This window comes from Agelaius phoeniceus, chromosome 29 (assembly GCF_051311805.1).
Source record: "Agelaius phoeniceus isolate bAgePho1 chromosome 29, bAgePho1.hap1, whole genome shotgun sequence".
NCBI lineage: Eukaryota > Metazoa > Chordata > Aves > Passeriformes > Icteridae > Agelaius > Agelaius phoeniceus.
Genome location: NC_135293.1, coordinates 3,802,479 through 3,817,703, shown reverse-complemented (window position 1 = coordinate 3,817,703; position 15,225 = coordinate 3,802,479). Strand labels below are relative to the sequence as shown.

Sequence of the window (15,225 nt, the reverse complement as noted above, 5' to 3'; positions counted from 1 at the left end):
TGGGAGCTGGGCCAGCTCAGGCACCCCTGGGCTGCTCCAGAGGGCTCCAGGTGCTCCAAAGGGGTTCCCGGGGGTTTGGGCGTCTCTCAGGGGCTTCTGTTGCTGTGAGATCCTGGAGGGGCCTGGGCTGCTCCTCGGGGCACACATGAGCTGGAGGGGTGCTCCCAAAAATCCGGGATGTTCTCAAAAATCAAGGGTGTTCCCAAGAGTCCAGGGTGTTCCCAGGAGTCCAGGGTGCTCCCAAAAATCTGGGGTGATCACAGGAGTCTGGGGTGCTCCCAAAAATGCAGGGTGTTCCCAGGAGCTTGGGGTGTTCCCAGGAGCTTGGGGTGCTCCTAAAAATCCAGGGTGCTCCCAAAAATCAGGGATGCTCCTAAAAATCAGGGGTGTTCCCAAGAGCCCGGGGTGTTCCCAGGAGCCCGGGGTGCTCAGAGGGCCCTGGGATGCTCCAAGAGCTCCAGCACTTCCCACAGGACTCAGGGTCTGAGCAGCCCAGGATGCTCTGGAGCCCCCCGGACTCTGCAAAGCCCCAGGAGGCTCTGAGGAGTCCCAGATGCTCCAAAGCCCCCCCATAATCTCCCAAAGCCTCAGGATGCTCCATCAGCCCTGGAATGTTCCAGAGCTCCTGGGGTACTCAGCAGACTCCCTGGAGGCTCCAGGATGTTCCAAAAGCCCTGGGATGCTTCAAGGCCTTCAGGAGGCTCAAGGCCCTGGGATGCTCTGAGCCCCTGACATGATCCCAGACCCCAGGATGCTCCAAGGGCCCTGGGATTCTCCAAAAACCCTGGAATGCTCCAAAACCTCCATAATGCTCCAAAACCCCGGGATGCTCCAAAAAACCCTGGGATACTCCAAAACCCTGGGATGCTCCAAAAGCCCAGGATGAGCTCCAAAACCCCTGGAATCTCCAAAACTCCCAGGATGCTCCGAAATGCCAGAATCCTCCAAAACCCCTGAAATCCTCCAAACCCCCTGGAATCCTCCAAAACCCTTGGGATGCTCCAAATACCCCAGGATGCTCCAAAACCCCCAGGATGCTCCAAAAACCCTGGGATGCTCCAAAAATCCCAGAATGATCCAACACCATCAGGATACTCCAAAATCCCCAGGATGTTACAAAACTCCTGGAATCCTCCAAAACTCTGGGATAATCCAAAACCCCTGGGATCCTCCCAAACCCCTGGAATCCTCCAAAACCCCCAGGATGCTCCAAAACCTCCAGGATGCTCCAAAACCCCGGGATGTGCTCCAAAAGCCCTGGGATGCTCCAGCACTCTGGGATGCTCCAAAACCCCTGGAATGCTCCAAAACCCTCGGGATGCTCCAAAATACCCTGGAATCCTCCAAACCCCCTGGAATCCTCCAAAAACCCCGGGATGCTCCAAAAACCCCGGGATGCTCCAAAACCCTCGGGATGCTCCAAAATCCCCTGGAATCCTCCAAACCCCCTGGAATCCTCCAAAAACCCCGGGATGCTCCAAAAACCCCAGGAAGCTCCAACACCCTGGGATGCTCCAAAACCCCTGGAATGCTCCAAAACCCCGGGATGCTCCAAAACTCCTGGAATCCTCCAACACCCCCGGGATGCTCCAAAAGCCCCGGGATGCTGGAGCTGCCCGCAGACGCTGGGATGCGGGGTGCGGAGAATCTCCCGGGAAAAGCAGCCGGGGAAGGGGGGGGGAACGGGGCGGGGCGGAGCCGGGTCCCCCCCCCCCCCCGAGGCCCCCGCCCGCCCTTCCGCACGTTCCTTCCTCCCCCCCGTCATCCTCCTCCTCCTCCTCCTCCCCCCGCTCTCGCGACAGCTCCGCACAGAAAATGGCCCCGCGGCCGCCCCGCCGCTGATGCGCGACCCGGACGGCGCCGGCCCCGCCGCAGCCCCGGTACGGCCGGGAGGGACCGGGAGGGACCGGGGGAGGACCGGGATCGGGGAATGGACCGGCACCGGGGATGGACTGGCACAGGGGGTGCGGGGACAGCGGGAGCTTTACCGGCACCGGGGCTGTACCGGCACCGTATCGGCACCGGCGAGGTACCGGTATCGGGGATGTACCGGCACCGGGACCGTATTGGCACCGGAGAGATGCCGTTAGCGGGGATGTACCGGCACCGGGACCGTATCGGCACCGGAGAAGTGCCGGTAGCGGGGATGTACCCGTATCGAGGCTGTACCGGTATCGGGGATATACCGGTATCGAGGGTACCCCGGCACCGGTGGGGTGCTGACACCGGGAAGGGAGCACTGGCACCGGGGGATGTACCGGGCCAGGGGTGTGCTGGCACCGGAGCTCGATCGGTACCGGGGATGAACCAGAACCGGGGCTGGATCGGTACCGGGGATGAACCAGCACCGGGGCTGTACCGGTTCCGGGGCTGTAGCGGTACCGGGGCTGTACCGGTTCCGGGGCTGTACCGGTTCCGGGGCTGTAGCGGTACCGCGGCTGTACCGGTAACGGGGCTGTAGCGGTACCGCGGCTGTACCGGTAACGGGGCTGTAGCGGTACCAGATGATGGACCGGCCCCGGAGCTGGAGCTGCACCGGGGACAGCAGCGGTACCGGAGCAGGGCCCGGGGTACGGGGGCTTTGCAGGGAGCCGGGACCTGCCCCAGCCCCGGGGCCGCTGCTCGCAGGGGATCCGGATCACGGTGCCACTGCCCATGGGGTGGTGGCCGTGGGTGTCACTGTCCCCTGGGTTGTAGCCATGGGTGTGTGGCCCTTGGGGGGCTACCAGCCCCAAAACCAGTGGCCATGGGGGCTACCCTGGGGTTGCCCCTTGTGGGGCTGACAGGGAGCCACTAGCCCTGGGTCCTGACAGGTGTGTGGCCTGTGGGAGCATCAGGACCTTCTCACATCCTGGGATGCACCTGCCGGGACCTGGCCGTGCTCCCTCCATCCTCCCACAGCTCCTGGAGCCGCTCTGTGGCTGTCAGAGCCCGGGCTCCTGGCCTTGGCCATGGGGTGAGCTCGCCTGGAGCTGGGCTCAGCTTTGTCCAGGCTCAGGGAGGGAGCTCCAACATCCCCAGGTGGCTCCTGAAGGCAAAGTGGGTTTTTTCCCGTGGGCAGGTAAAGGTGGGCACCGGGGTGGTGTGGGGATGTGGGGAGATGGCAGCAGGGCTTGGATTGATCTGGGGGACAGTGGGGACCCTCTCCTTGGAGGGAAGAGAGGCCTGGGCTGAGCTGCCCCGTGGATGTGACACCAAGGCCAGCACGGGGCTCAGCATTCACCCCTCTGGATGCCCAGCCGGGGTTTGGGGTGGACTCCTCAGGCTCTGCAGGCACATCCCGATTGGAAAGCAGGGAACCCCCCCAGGGAGGGGTGGCACCCCGACAGCAGCTCTGCCCCAGCCCGGATCGGGGCACCCACCTTACCCCATCACCCCCAGCTCTGTGAGGGCTCCCCGCGGTATCTGAAGCTCCAGGAGAACCCTCAGGGTGTGTTTTAGTCGGGGCTGGTGGCCCTGGCAGGAGCGGAGCCTCCCCCGGCGCTCGCCGGCTGCGCGATCACATGAGCCCCTTGTTCCGAGCCTTTGTCTCATCTCCTGCGCCGAGGAGCCGCGTTTGGGGGCAGCCTCCTCATCCTCGGGCCTCAGAGATGCTCAAATCCGATTATTTGTCCCATTTATCCTCGCGGGGTGGGATGAGCAAAGCCTAGGGGTATGGATAAAGCCCCCGGGTGGTTTGAGGGGGATGAGCTGTGTTAATTATTCACTGAATCAGCAGCACAGCCTGCTCGGGGTGATGGGCAGCTGCAAACATCCTGCCCACCCTCATGGCTGGCAGCCCCTGGAAGGATTTTTGGGGACCCTGTTCACCCCACAGGGGTTGGGATGAGGGAGTTTTGTGCCAGCAGCTTTTTGGGGTGGCAGGAAATAATAATAATAATGGGGATAATGACAGCAACAGTGGTGGCTGGGTTTGGGGTTCCAGGGCAGCTTTGCACTGGTGGTCACATCTTGGGGGGAGCCATATTTCTGGGAGGGGGCTGTCTCTGGAGGAATTGTGTCACCAGGGGGGTGACACCTGTGGGACAGTCACATTTCTGGGGCAGTCACATCTCTGGATCAGTGACATCTCTAGGACAGTCAGTCTCTGGGGCAGTCACACCTGTGGGGCAGTCACATTTTTGGGACAGTCGCATCTCTGGGTCAGTCACATCTCTGAGGCAGTCACGTTTTTGGGTCAGTCACATCTCTGGGACAGTCACATCTCTGTATCAGTGACATCTCTTTATCAGTGACATCTCTGTATCAGTCACATCTCTGTATCAGTGACATCTCTGGGAAGTCACATCTCTGGGGCAGTCACGTTTTTGGGTCAGTCACATCTCTGGTGACCACAGGAGGTCACTGGGGATGGGGACAGTGGCAGCTCAGCAGCACCTGGGCGGGGGTGTCACACTCAGGCTGCAGAACAGACAGTCCTGGAGCAGGGGGAGCATTGGCCAGCATGCCATGGGAGGTGACAAATGACAGCAAGATGATCCAGGTGCCACCTGCTCTCCAAAAACCTGGCTGGGCACAGGGTGATGCCACAGTGCTGCCACCGTGTCCTCTGCCATGTCACCTGTGGGGAACACTGGGGCCACAGGCCAAGTATCCATCCTGCCTGCCCTCACACAATCTGCTCAAGAGGTTTCCCAGCTTTTCCAGAGGAAAAAAAATCAGCTTACAAGGCATCACTGGGATGCTGCAACAGGGAGTGCCACTCTCCATGTGGCATCTGTGATCCCAGAGGGACAGGACAGAGGTTCCAACACCCCAAGGCACTGCTGGCTTTGACCCTGGAGCTCCAGGAGCTCCTGTCCCTGCTGCAGTGCTGGTGGGGAAGAATTTTCCTGATTTCTTGGGGAAACTTCCCTGTGCTGCCCCTGAGCTCTCAATGCCATGGCCCTGCTCCCTTTGGGCTCATCTGGAGCCTGTCGGTCCCAGGGCTCTGCCAGGGGTGCTGAGCCCAGGCTGGGCCACCCAGCTTTGATCCAGAGGGGCATTTCCAGCAGGGCAGCAGGAATTTTGCTTCACTGCACTCTCCAGCACCGGTGGTTCCAGCTCTGACACTTCAGGGTTGGGCACCAAAATGTGACAGTGCCACAGGGACATTGCCCAGGGGCTGGGCAGGCACAGCCCTGTCTTGATCTTTCCAGCATTGTCTCCCCCAAAAAGAAGATTCCCAAGATCCTTTTTCCCACCAAACCCCTCATTTCCACCTGATAAACAAAGCTCCAGCAAAGCTGCTGGGAGCTTTCCATGTTTTCCCCATGTCCTGCAGGGATGGAGGATGGAGATGGAGCATCCCTTCCATCCAGGGCTGAATCTCCCCTCCTGGGCCATGAGCAGCCCCAGCCCTGCCCCAGATTCCCTTTTCCGTGGCCAACCCCCCTCCATGGCTGGCTGATTCCATCCTGAGGCTGCTGAGCTGAGAAAACAACAAAAAAAGGCCCCACAACCCCCAGACAAAGCCAGGAGCCCAGGGGCAGCCACAGGAATAATCCCACGTGGATTTTTTCCCCCTCCCTGATTTATTTCCTGCTGGGCTGTGATCCCAGTGTGCTGGGTGCTGCAGGAGCAGCTGCTGAGCCAGGCTGAGCCCCTCTGGGCCAGAGCCCCCAGAGCCAAAAGCTGGGGAAATGCCTCTGGAGCAGATGTTAATGGGAAGGATGGGGTGGCCCAGCCAGCAGAGCTGATCCCCAGGGAGATCTCCCAAGGAGTTACTGAGCTCCTGGGAAGCATCTGCCAGTGCTCATTTCACAGCCCCAGCACTGATATTATTGTTGTTATTGTCATTATTATCAATATCAGCATTATCACCAAGGGGTTACTGAGCTCCTGGAGAAGCATCACCCAGTGCTCACTGCACAGCCCCAGCACTGATATTATTGTTGTTATTATTGTCATTATTATCGATATCAGCATTATTATAAATATTTTTACTCTTTTATCCTTTTTATTTTACCATTTTGTCCATATTTTCATCATTGCTTATTTTTTATTAGCATTATTATCACCATTTTCTCTCTCACTCCAACATTAAGACACTACAGAGAAATCTCCCAGACTGAGGGGGTTTTCCAGATGATTTTCACTGGGAATTCCAGTTTGGCTCATCCATATGGGAGCCTCATGCCAAGCCAATGTAATTTTGGGCAAGAACTGTCCCCATGTGCCCCACCATCATCAACTCCCAGTCACTCAGTGGGACCTGCTGCTCTTTCTGGCTTGGAAAACCCTTTGGGATTTTGAGGGGAGCTCCCAGTGAGCCCCCCAGCCCTGGGAGCAGGAGCAGCTCCAGTAATCCCTGTGCCTTGCAGGGGATCCCCTTGGAGGAATCCCCCCAGTTTGGGGGAAATTTTGACTACAGTTGCTGTGGGCTGGACACGAGCAGGATCCTGGTGATGCCTGGGGGGATGTTTGGGGGCTTTGGGGACCACCCTGGGGTGGGAGAGGCAGGAAGGGACAATGACAGCTCTGGGATCAGCCCCGGGTGGGAGGGTTAGTCCCACAACCACGGGGCACCGAGGAGGAGGAGGGAAAAGAAGAGGAGAGGAGGATGAAGAGAGGAGGAGAAGGAGAAGAAGGAGAAGGAGAAGGAGAAGGAGAAGGAGAAGGAGAAGGAGAAGGAGAAGGAGAAGGAGAAGGAGAAGGAGAAGGAGGAGAAGGAGAGGAGGAAGAGGGAGTCACTGTGGTCCCGGGCTGGGCTCTGACCTCCCTCCTGCTCCCGGTGCAGCCCCGCCGGGAGGAGCCGCCCTGTCCCTGTCCCTGTGCCCGTGCCCAGCTCCGGCCAGGCCATGAAGACGGAGAAGGACGAGGCTGTGGCCACCTTCTCCCTGCGGGGGAAATTCGGCACGGAGGGGGCAGGTGAGTGCCCTCAGGGGGGCAGGAGCAGGGGAAACCTTTGCTCCTGTGGCTGGGAGGTCCCTTAGGGTGAACTCCGCCCACGGGGATGTGCCCAGGTGTGCCAGGGCGTGCCTGGGTGCGCAGGTGGCATCACCCAGCGTGTTCCAGCCACCGTCAGGCTTCACCTGCACCAGCACAGCCCCTCCCAGCCCTTACATTCTGGGGGCCTCCGGTTGTCCAGCCAGACCCCCGGCCCCATTTCCTTGTCCTGAAGGGATGGGGAGGGCACAGGGGGGATTTGGCAGGGCAGAGGGATGGGGAGGGCAGAGAGGGATGGTTTGGCAGGGGTGGTTTGGCAGGGCCAAAGGATGGGGAGGGCAGAGGGGTGACTTGGCAGAGCTGAGGGATGGAAAGGGCAGAGCTCTGGTTTGGCAGAGCCGAGGGATGGAGAGAGCAGAGGGGTGGTGTGGCAGAGCAGAGGGATGGGGAAATCAGAGCTCTGGTTTGTCAGAGCCGAGGGATGGGGAGAGCAGAGCTCTGGTCTGTCAGGTCCGAGGGATGGGGAGAGCAGAGCTCTGGTTTGTCAGGGCCGAGGGATGGAGAGGGCAGAGGGGTGGTGTGGCAGAGCAGAGGGATGGGGAGAGCAGAGCTCTGGTTTGTCAGGTCCGAGGGATGGAAAGGGCAGAGCTCTGCTTTGCCAGGTCCAAGCCTCCCAGCCTCTCCCCGCAGGCTGCAGTGACCCAGCCCTGCCCGGTGCCCCGATGCCGGTGGCAGGCAGCGGAGGGACCCCGGCCCCGGAGCTGCGGCCGCTGAAGCGCAGACCTGTCCCAGGTGAGGCCAGCCCCGCCCCGGGGAGGGGACAGCGACATCCGGGGCAGGGACGAGACTGACGGATCTGTGTCCTTGCAGGGAAACACTACCAGTGCTCGAGTTACGGCTGCAAACTGGCCTTCCCCAGCATGCAGGAGCTGATGGACCACCTGAAGGTCCACTACAGACCCACGCAGTCCCTCGAGGGTAAGGCCAGGACACGCCACGGGCCCTTTTTTGGCTGGGGAGGGGCAGAGCAGGGCTCAGAGTGAGGCAGGGCTGGTGGTGGGGGCAGCAGGGAGGCGCTGCAGCCTTTCTGGCCAGGCTGTCCCCCCTGGGCTGGTGCTGAATCTCTCTCCGAATTCCTCTCTGCAGGCAAAACCTTCCGGTGCCCCACCCTGGGCTGCAGCGAGACCTTCCCCAGCATGCAGGACCTGATGGCCCACATGAAGGTGCACTACAAACCCAACCGCTACTTCAAGTGAGTCCTGATGCTCCCTGTCCCCTCCTGTCCTCTCTGGGGACACCTGGCCAGCAGAGCTGATCCCCAGGGAGATCTCCCAAGGAGTTACTGAGCTCCTGGGGAAGCATCTGCCAGTGCTCACTTCACAGCCCCAGCACTGATATTATTGTTGTTATTGTCATTATTATCAATATCAGCATTATCACCAAGGGGTTACTGAGCTTCTGGGGAAGCATCACCCAGTGCTCACTTCACCTCCCCAGCACTGATATTGTTGTTGTTATTATTGTCATTATTATCAATATCAGCATTATCAGCGTTATTATAAATATTTTTACTCTTTTATCCTTTTTATTTTATCATTTTGTCCATATTTTCATCATTGCTTATTTTTTATTAGCATTATTATCACCATTTTCTCTCTCACTCCAACATTAAGACACTACAGAGAAATCTCCCAGACTGAGGAGGTTTTCCAGATGATTTCCACTGGGAATTCCAGTTTGGCTCATCCATATGGGAGCCTCATGCCAAGCCAATGTAATTTTGGGCAAGAACTGTCCCCATGTGCCCATCATCAACTCCCAGTCACTCAGTGGGACCTGCTGCTCCTCCTGGCTTGGAAAACCCTTTGGGATTTTGAGGGGAGCTCCCAGTGAGGCCCCAGCCCTGGGAGCAGGAGCAGCTCCAGCAATCCCTGTGCCTTGCAGGGGATGCCCTTGGAGGATTCTTGGAGGAATTCCTCAGTTCCTCCAATTCCTGGGGAGGAATTTCCCCCAGTTTTGGGCAGATTTTGGCTGCAGTTGCTGTGGGCTGGACACGAGCAGGATCCTGGTGATGCCTGGGGGGATGTTTGGGGGCTTTGGGGACCACCCTGGGGTGGGAGAGGCAGGAAGGGACAGTGACAGCTCTGGGATCAGCCCCAAGCTTAATCCACATGGGAGCCTCATGCCAAGCTGTGGTGGCGTTTGCAGGGGTCTCAGGCTGAGGGAAGAGACGAGGATCTGACTCCATGTTTCAGGAGGCTTGATTTATTATTTTATGATATATATTATATTAAAACTATACTAAAAGAATAGAAGAAAGGATTTCATCAGAAGGCTTGCAAGGAATAGAAAAGGAAGGATAACAAAGGCTTGTGACTGACCAAGACAGTCTGGACATTATTATTATTATTATTATTATTATTATTATTATTATTATTATTATTATTATTTAATTATTAATCTAATTAATGATTGGCCATTAATTAGAAACAACCACATGAGACCAATCACAGATGCACCTGTTGCATTCCACAGCAGCAGATAATCAATGGTTACATTTTGTTTCTGAGGCCTCTCAGCTTCTCAGGAGAAAAAATCCTAAGGAAAGGGTTTTTCATAAAAGATGTCTGTGACACCGAGCCAATGTCATTTTGTGCAAGAACCATCCCCACATGCCCATCATCCCCTCGTGGTCACTCTCATGGCTCTTTTTGACCCCAGGTGTGAGAACTGCCTGCTGCGCTTCCGCATGCACCGCTCGCTCTTCAAGCGCCTGCATGTGATTGATTTACTAAAATTCCTAAATTTACTAAATTTAAATTAAAATTCTCTACTAATTTAAAATTTAACAACTATTACAAACTCTAAAATAACAATTCAGTGTTATAATACTTAATAATGATATAATTTAATATCTATTAATTAAGTATATCATCTACTTAATTCCTAAGTATTATCAATTTCTTTGATAGTTATTATTTTTATCAATTTCTTTGATATTATTATTATTATCGATTTCTTTAATAATCAATTTCTTTCTTGTCACTACATACATTATTTTTACTCTAATGTTTCCTCCTAACAAAAAATATTAATAGCAACAACTCATGTCATAAACACAGACCCCAACCGATCTCTGAGTTACACCAGGAGTAGCAACAACTTTGATTCTGCAAGCCCAGCTCAGGTCAGAGGGGTGCAGGACAATGTCTGTGCCACACAGCCAATGTCATTTTGGGGAAGAACCATCCCCACATGCCCATGCAATAACTAACTTACTGTTAGTTTTTCCTAGGTATACACATGCAAGTATCCACGCTCCAGTGTAGATGCCCTGGACACCTTAATTGGGTAGATAGGAGTGGGTATCAGCTCACCATGGCCGTAGCCCAAAAAGCCTTGCAATTGCCACAGCCCCACAGGTACTCAGCAGTAGTTACTGTTAAGCAATGAGTGTAAACTTGACTTAGCCATAGCAGATCTAGGGTTGGTAAATCCTGTGCCAGCCACCATGGTCATACAGGAGACCCAAATTAACTTTATAACGGCATAAAGAGTGGTCACATGCTATCCAAGATAATTATCCAAGCTAAGATTAAAAAGCAACTGAGCTGCCACAAGTCACCCTCACAGCTCTTTTTGACCCCAGGTGTGAGAACTGCCTGCACCTCTTCAAGCACCTGCATGTCTGCTTGATGTCACATGTCTGTGACACTGAGCCAATGTCATTTTGTTCAGGAACCATCCCCAATGCCCATCATCGATTCCCAGTCACTCTCACTGCTCTTTTTGACTGCAGGTGTGAGAACTGCCTGCACCTCTTCAAGCACCTGCATGTCTCCTCGGTGTCACATGTCTGTGGCACTGAGCCAATGTCATTTTGTGCAAGAACCATCCCCAATGCCCATCATCCCCTCGTGGTCACTCTCATGGCTCTTTCCCCACCCCAGGTGTGAGAACTGCCTGCTGCGCTTCCGCACACACTGCTCGCTCTTCGAGCACCTGCACATCTGCTCGGTGTCACATGTCTGTGACACTGAGCCAATGTCATTTTGTTCAGGAACCGTCCCCACATGCCCATTATCGATTCCCAGTCACTCTCACAGCTCTCTCCCCACCCCAGGTGTGAGAACTGCCTGCTGTGCTTCTGCACTCACCGCTCGCTCTTCAAGCACCTGCACATCTGCTCGGTGTCACAGACATGTCATGTTGTTCAAGAACCATCCCCACATGCCCATTATCCCCTCCTGGTCCCTCTCACGGCTCTTTTTGACCCCAGGTGTGAGAACTGCCTGCTGCGCTTCCGCACGCACCGCTCGCTCTTCAAGCACCTGCACGTCTGCTCGGTGTCACAGACATGTCATGTTGTTCAAGAACCATCCCCACATGCCCGTTATCCCCTCCTGGTCCCTCTCACGGCTCTTTTTGACCCCAGGTGTGAGAACTGCCTGCTGCGCTTCCGCACGCACCGCTCGCTCTTCAAGCACCTCCACGTCTGCTCGGACAGCGCCAGCGGCCCCGCGCCGCCCCCCCGGCCGGTGCTGCCCCCCGCTCCCTCCAGCCCGGACAAGGAGCCCCCGGCCAAGCCCCCCGAGGCGCTGCCCAAGCCGCCGAGCGCGCTGCGGCCCCCGGAGAAGGAAGCGCCGGCGGCGGGCGCGGACTCAGCCCCGGCAGCGCTGCCCGGCTCGCTGGAGCCGCTGCTCCCGGGGGCCCCGCACCCCTTCCCGCTGCTGGAGCCCGCCCTGTTCGGGCCCTCGTCCTTGACTCGCTTCTCGGGGCCAGCCCCGTCCTCGGTGCCGGGGCCGTTCCTGTCCTACGTGCCCCCCTCGCCCTACGGGCTGGCGCAGCCCCCGGCTCAGCACCGCCTGCGGCCCTTCCTGCCGGGCCACGGCCCCCCCAGCGTCTCCAACGCCGTCTGGAAGAAAAGCCAAGGTGAGAGCGCGGAGCCGTGCGGCACAAACCTTCTTCTGCTCCCGCCTTGACCAGCAGCAGCAGCTCCCCGAGCAGGACCAGAGGATCCGGCCCCTCCATCCCCTCCGGCCCGGCCATCCTCCCACCCCAAAAAAAAAGCCCCGTCCCGCCCGTGCCATCCCCTGTGTGATGTTCGATTGAGCAAAAGCACCGAAAAACGCTTCCAAATTCTCCTCCAAATTGTCCCAACCAGCCCTGCTGCTCCCCGGCGTGCTGGGGGGGCCGGGCCAGGGCTGCCCTCCCACGAGTCCCCCCCCCAAGGGAGGGGAAGACCTAATGCTTGTCTCGGGCCTCGATTCCCTCCGCAGGTGTGAGTGTCAGCCCACTCCTCCCATGCTTTGGCTCAGGAGTGACTCCAGGTTAGTTTGGCACCTGCTGGGTGGGGGCTGCTTTCTGTCACTGGGGGGTTTGGGGGGCGGCGGGGGGGGCGCAGGGGACGGGAGATGCCCCAGGGGCACCGCGGTGCTCCCCGCAGGGCACAGGGGGAGGGCGGGCTCCCTCCTTTCGGGAGCCCCGCGGACAGGGGATGCGGCTCCGAGGCAGGGGGGGTTACCGGCTGCACCCCCCCAAAACCCCCCAGCCTGGCCCCGAGGGCAGAAGCAGCAGGAGGAGGAGCAGCAGCAGCAGCTCCAGTGCCCCCAGTGCCCCCAAAACCCGCCGTGCCCTGACCAGCCTGGCCCTTTGCTCCCAACATTCGGGGTTCTTCCCTTGGGAAGGGCTCCAGCCCTCACAGCCCCCGGCTCGGGGCGATCCCTGTGCTTCCCTGCCCGCCCGTCCTTGCAGGGCACTCCTCCGCCAGCCGCATCGTCTGGGAGCACACGCGGGGCCGCTACAGCTGCACGCAGTGCCCCTTCTCCACCGCCTCCCGCGACGAGATGACCCTGCACACCGAGGACCACCGCAAGAACCCCCCGGCCGGGCGCCTGGAGGCGGAGATGGGTACGGGAGGGACCCTCCCCGGCTGCCGGGATGCTCCCGGCGGTGGCAGGGATCCGCAGGGACAGGGATAGGGCACGGGATGCTCCCGGGGCTGGCAGGGATAGGGCACATCCTGCTCCCTCTGGCCTGGCACAGCCTGGCTGGGTTCCAGTCTCTGCTTCCCCAACCTGCAGCAGTGCCCGGGAGGGGTTTGTGTGCCCTCCCAGTGCCCCCAGCCCCTGCAATGTCCTTGGGGGTGTCTGGGTGCCCTCCCAGTGCCCCCCAGCCCCTCAATGCCCCTGGGGGTGTCTGTGCCCCCAGCCCCTCAATGCCCCTGGGGGTGTCTGTGTGCCCTCTCTGCACCCCCCAAACCCTGCAATGCCCCTGGGCTCTGTGTGCCCTCCCAGTGCCCCCAGCCCCTGCAATGTCCTTGAGGGTCTCTGTGTGCCCTCCCAGTGCCCCCCAGCCCCTGCAATGTCCTTGAGGGTCTCTGTGTGCCCTCCCAGTGCCCCCCAGCCCCTCAATGCCCTGGAGGTGTCTGTGCCCTCCCTGTTCCCCCAGCCCCTGTAATGCCCCTGGGGGTGCCTGTGTGCCATCCCAGCGCCCTCCCTGTGCCCCCCAGCCCCTCAATGCCCCTGGGGGTGTCTGTGGGGGTGTCTGTGTGCCCTCTCTGCACCCCACACACCCTGCAATGCCCCTGGGCTCTGTGTGCCCTCACAGTGGCCCCAAACCCCTGCAATGTCCTTGGGGGTCTCTGTGTGCCCTCCCAGTGCCTCCAGCTCCTGTGATGCCCCTGGAGGTGTCTGTGCCCTCCCTGTGCCCCCCAGCCCCTCCTGTGCCCTGGAGGGGTCCATGTGCTTGCCCTCCCAGTGCCCCCAGCCTCTCATTGCCCCTGTGTGCCCCCTAACCCCTGCAATGCCCCTGGGGGTCTCTGTGTGCCCTCCCTGTGCCCTCCCTGTGCCCCCCAACCCCTGCAATGCCCCTGGGGTCTCTGTGTGCCCTCCCTGTGCCCTCCCTGTGCCCCCCAACTCCTGCAATGCCCCTGGGGGTCCGTGCCCCCCTCCCCACGAGGTGCTGACATTCTCTTCCCTCTCCCTGCAGATTTCGGGGTGGGGCTGGCCCCGTTCCACGCCAAGCTGCCGCCGGAGATGGAGAACTCCCTGTACTCCCAGCTCTGATGCCCTCGGCTTCCAAGGGACTCCTGCACCTCCCCTGAGCCGGGCAGGGGCACAGCACAGCCCTGAGCTGGGACAGGAGCAGCAGAGGGGCCGATGTTTCCCCTGGAATTTCCTCTCCCCTTGCTTTGTATTTTCGGGAGCTCTCCAGCAGCCGGAGCCGCTGTTTCTCCCTCCCCCTGAAAGGTTTTGTTGCTTCAGCCCCGGGGGCTCTGCAGGGAGCCCTGTAGGTTCTCAGGAGTTAGTGGACTTCTCTGGAATGAGATCTCAGAAAAATAAATGGGAATTGTACAGGAGTGGCAGCCGGGAGAGGCTCTATCAGTCCCCGTGGGGCGGGGGCAGCGGGGCTGGCACTGAGGAGCCCCCAAAAAACCAAAGGAGGGGGACATGGGGACACAGGGGGTGTGAGACTGTGCTCCTGGGCTGGCACTGCCAGGGGCTGGCTTGGGAAGGAGAAAGGGGAGAGTCTGAGAAAGGGGAAGGAGTTTGGGAAAGGGGAAAGAGTTTGGGAAGGGAGAAAGAGTTTGGGAAGGGAGAAAGGAAAGAGTTTGGGAAGGGGAGAAAGGGAAGAGTCTGGGAAAAGAGGAAGGAGAAAGGGAAGAGTTTGGGAAAGGGGAAGGAGTTTGGGAAGGGGGAAAAGAGTTTGAGAAAGGGGAAAGATGAGAGTTTAGGAAAGGGGAAAGGGAAGAGCTTTGGAAAGGGGAAAGGGGGAGGTCTGAGGAAGGTCTGAGGAAGAGGAAGGGCCGCCCTGTGCTGCCCCTGCCCCCTGCCAGCCCATCCCAGATCACTCAGGGCTGCAGCCTCTGCCAGCTGCACCCCAACAACAGAGCAGGGTGGGACCCCCAGCCCCGGGCAGCCCCCGTGCCTGTGCCAGCCCTGCCGCACACGGAGGGCACAGCATGGCACAGAAGGGCCACTGGGAGGGGCTGGGGCCCAGGTGCCAGCCTGGGGGGCTGCACCCCCCGTGGGAGCAGCCTGGGGCTCCCCCAGCCCCGCTCTGCCAGCCCAGCCCAGCGGGGTGAAAAGTTTGCTGCAAACTGGTTTGAGGGGAGGCGTGCTGGGACCTGCCGGTGCCCGCGGCTGGGAGCGAGGGCTGGGAGCGAGGGAAGAGCCGGCAGCCCCTGCTCTGCTCCCGAGGAGGGGAGCCCTGCTCTGCTGCCAGCGCTGGGAGGGGCCACAAACACCGGCAGAGGCTCGGAAAGGCTCAGTGGCCACATGGGCGGGGTGGGCATCCCCTCCTGCTGCTGCTGCCATCCCCTCCTCCTGCTGCCATCCTCTCCTGCTGCTGCCATCC

The 15,225-nt window shown here is 59.1% G+C and overlaps 1 protein-coding gene across 3 annotated transcripts; it reads left to right on the top strand.

The window, feature by feature from the left end:
* Window positions 1–1,737: 1,737 nt before the first annotated feature.
* ZNF414 (zinc finger protein 414) lies at window positions 1,738–14,227 on the top strand. Of its 3 annotated transcripts, XM_054650232.2 has the most exons (9): window positions 1,738–1,880; window positions 6,719–6,849; window positions 7,558–7,659; window positions 7,738–7,845; window positions 8,014–8,119; window positions 11,303–11,799; window positions 12,147–12,197; window positions 12,622–12,777; window positions 13,858–14,227. In XM_054650232.2, exons 2-9 carry the CDS (start codon window positions 6,780–6,782, stop codon window positions 13,932–13,934), a joined length of 1,167 nt encoding a protein of 388 aa, XP_054506207.2. In that variant the 5' UTR covers window positions 1,738–1,880; window positions 6,719–6,779; the 3' UTR covers window positions 13,935–14,227. The 3 variants fall into 3 exon arrangements, with proteins under 3 accessions (XP_054506207.2, XP_077047452.1, XP_077047453.1); XM_077191337.1 differs by lacking the exon at window positions 12,147–12,197; XM_077191338.1 differs by lacking the exon at window positions 1,738–1,880 and having other exon boundaries at window positions 6,766–6,849; window positions 7,545–7,659.
* The last annotated feature ends 998 nt before the right edge of the window (window positions 14,228–15,225 follow it).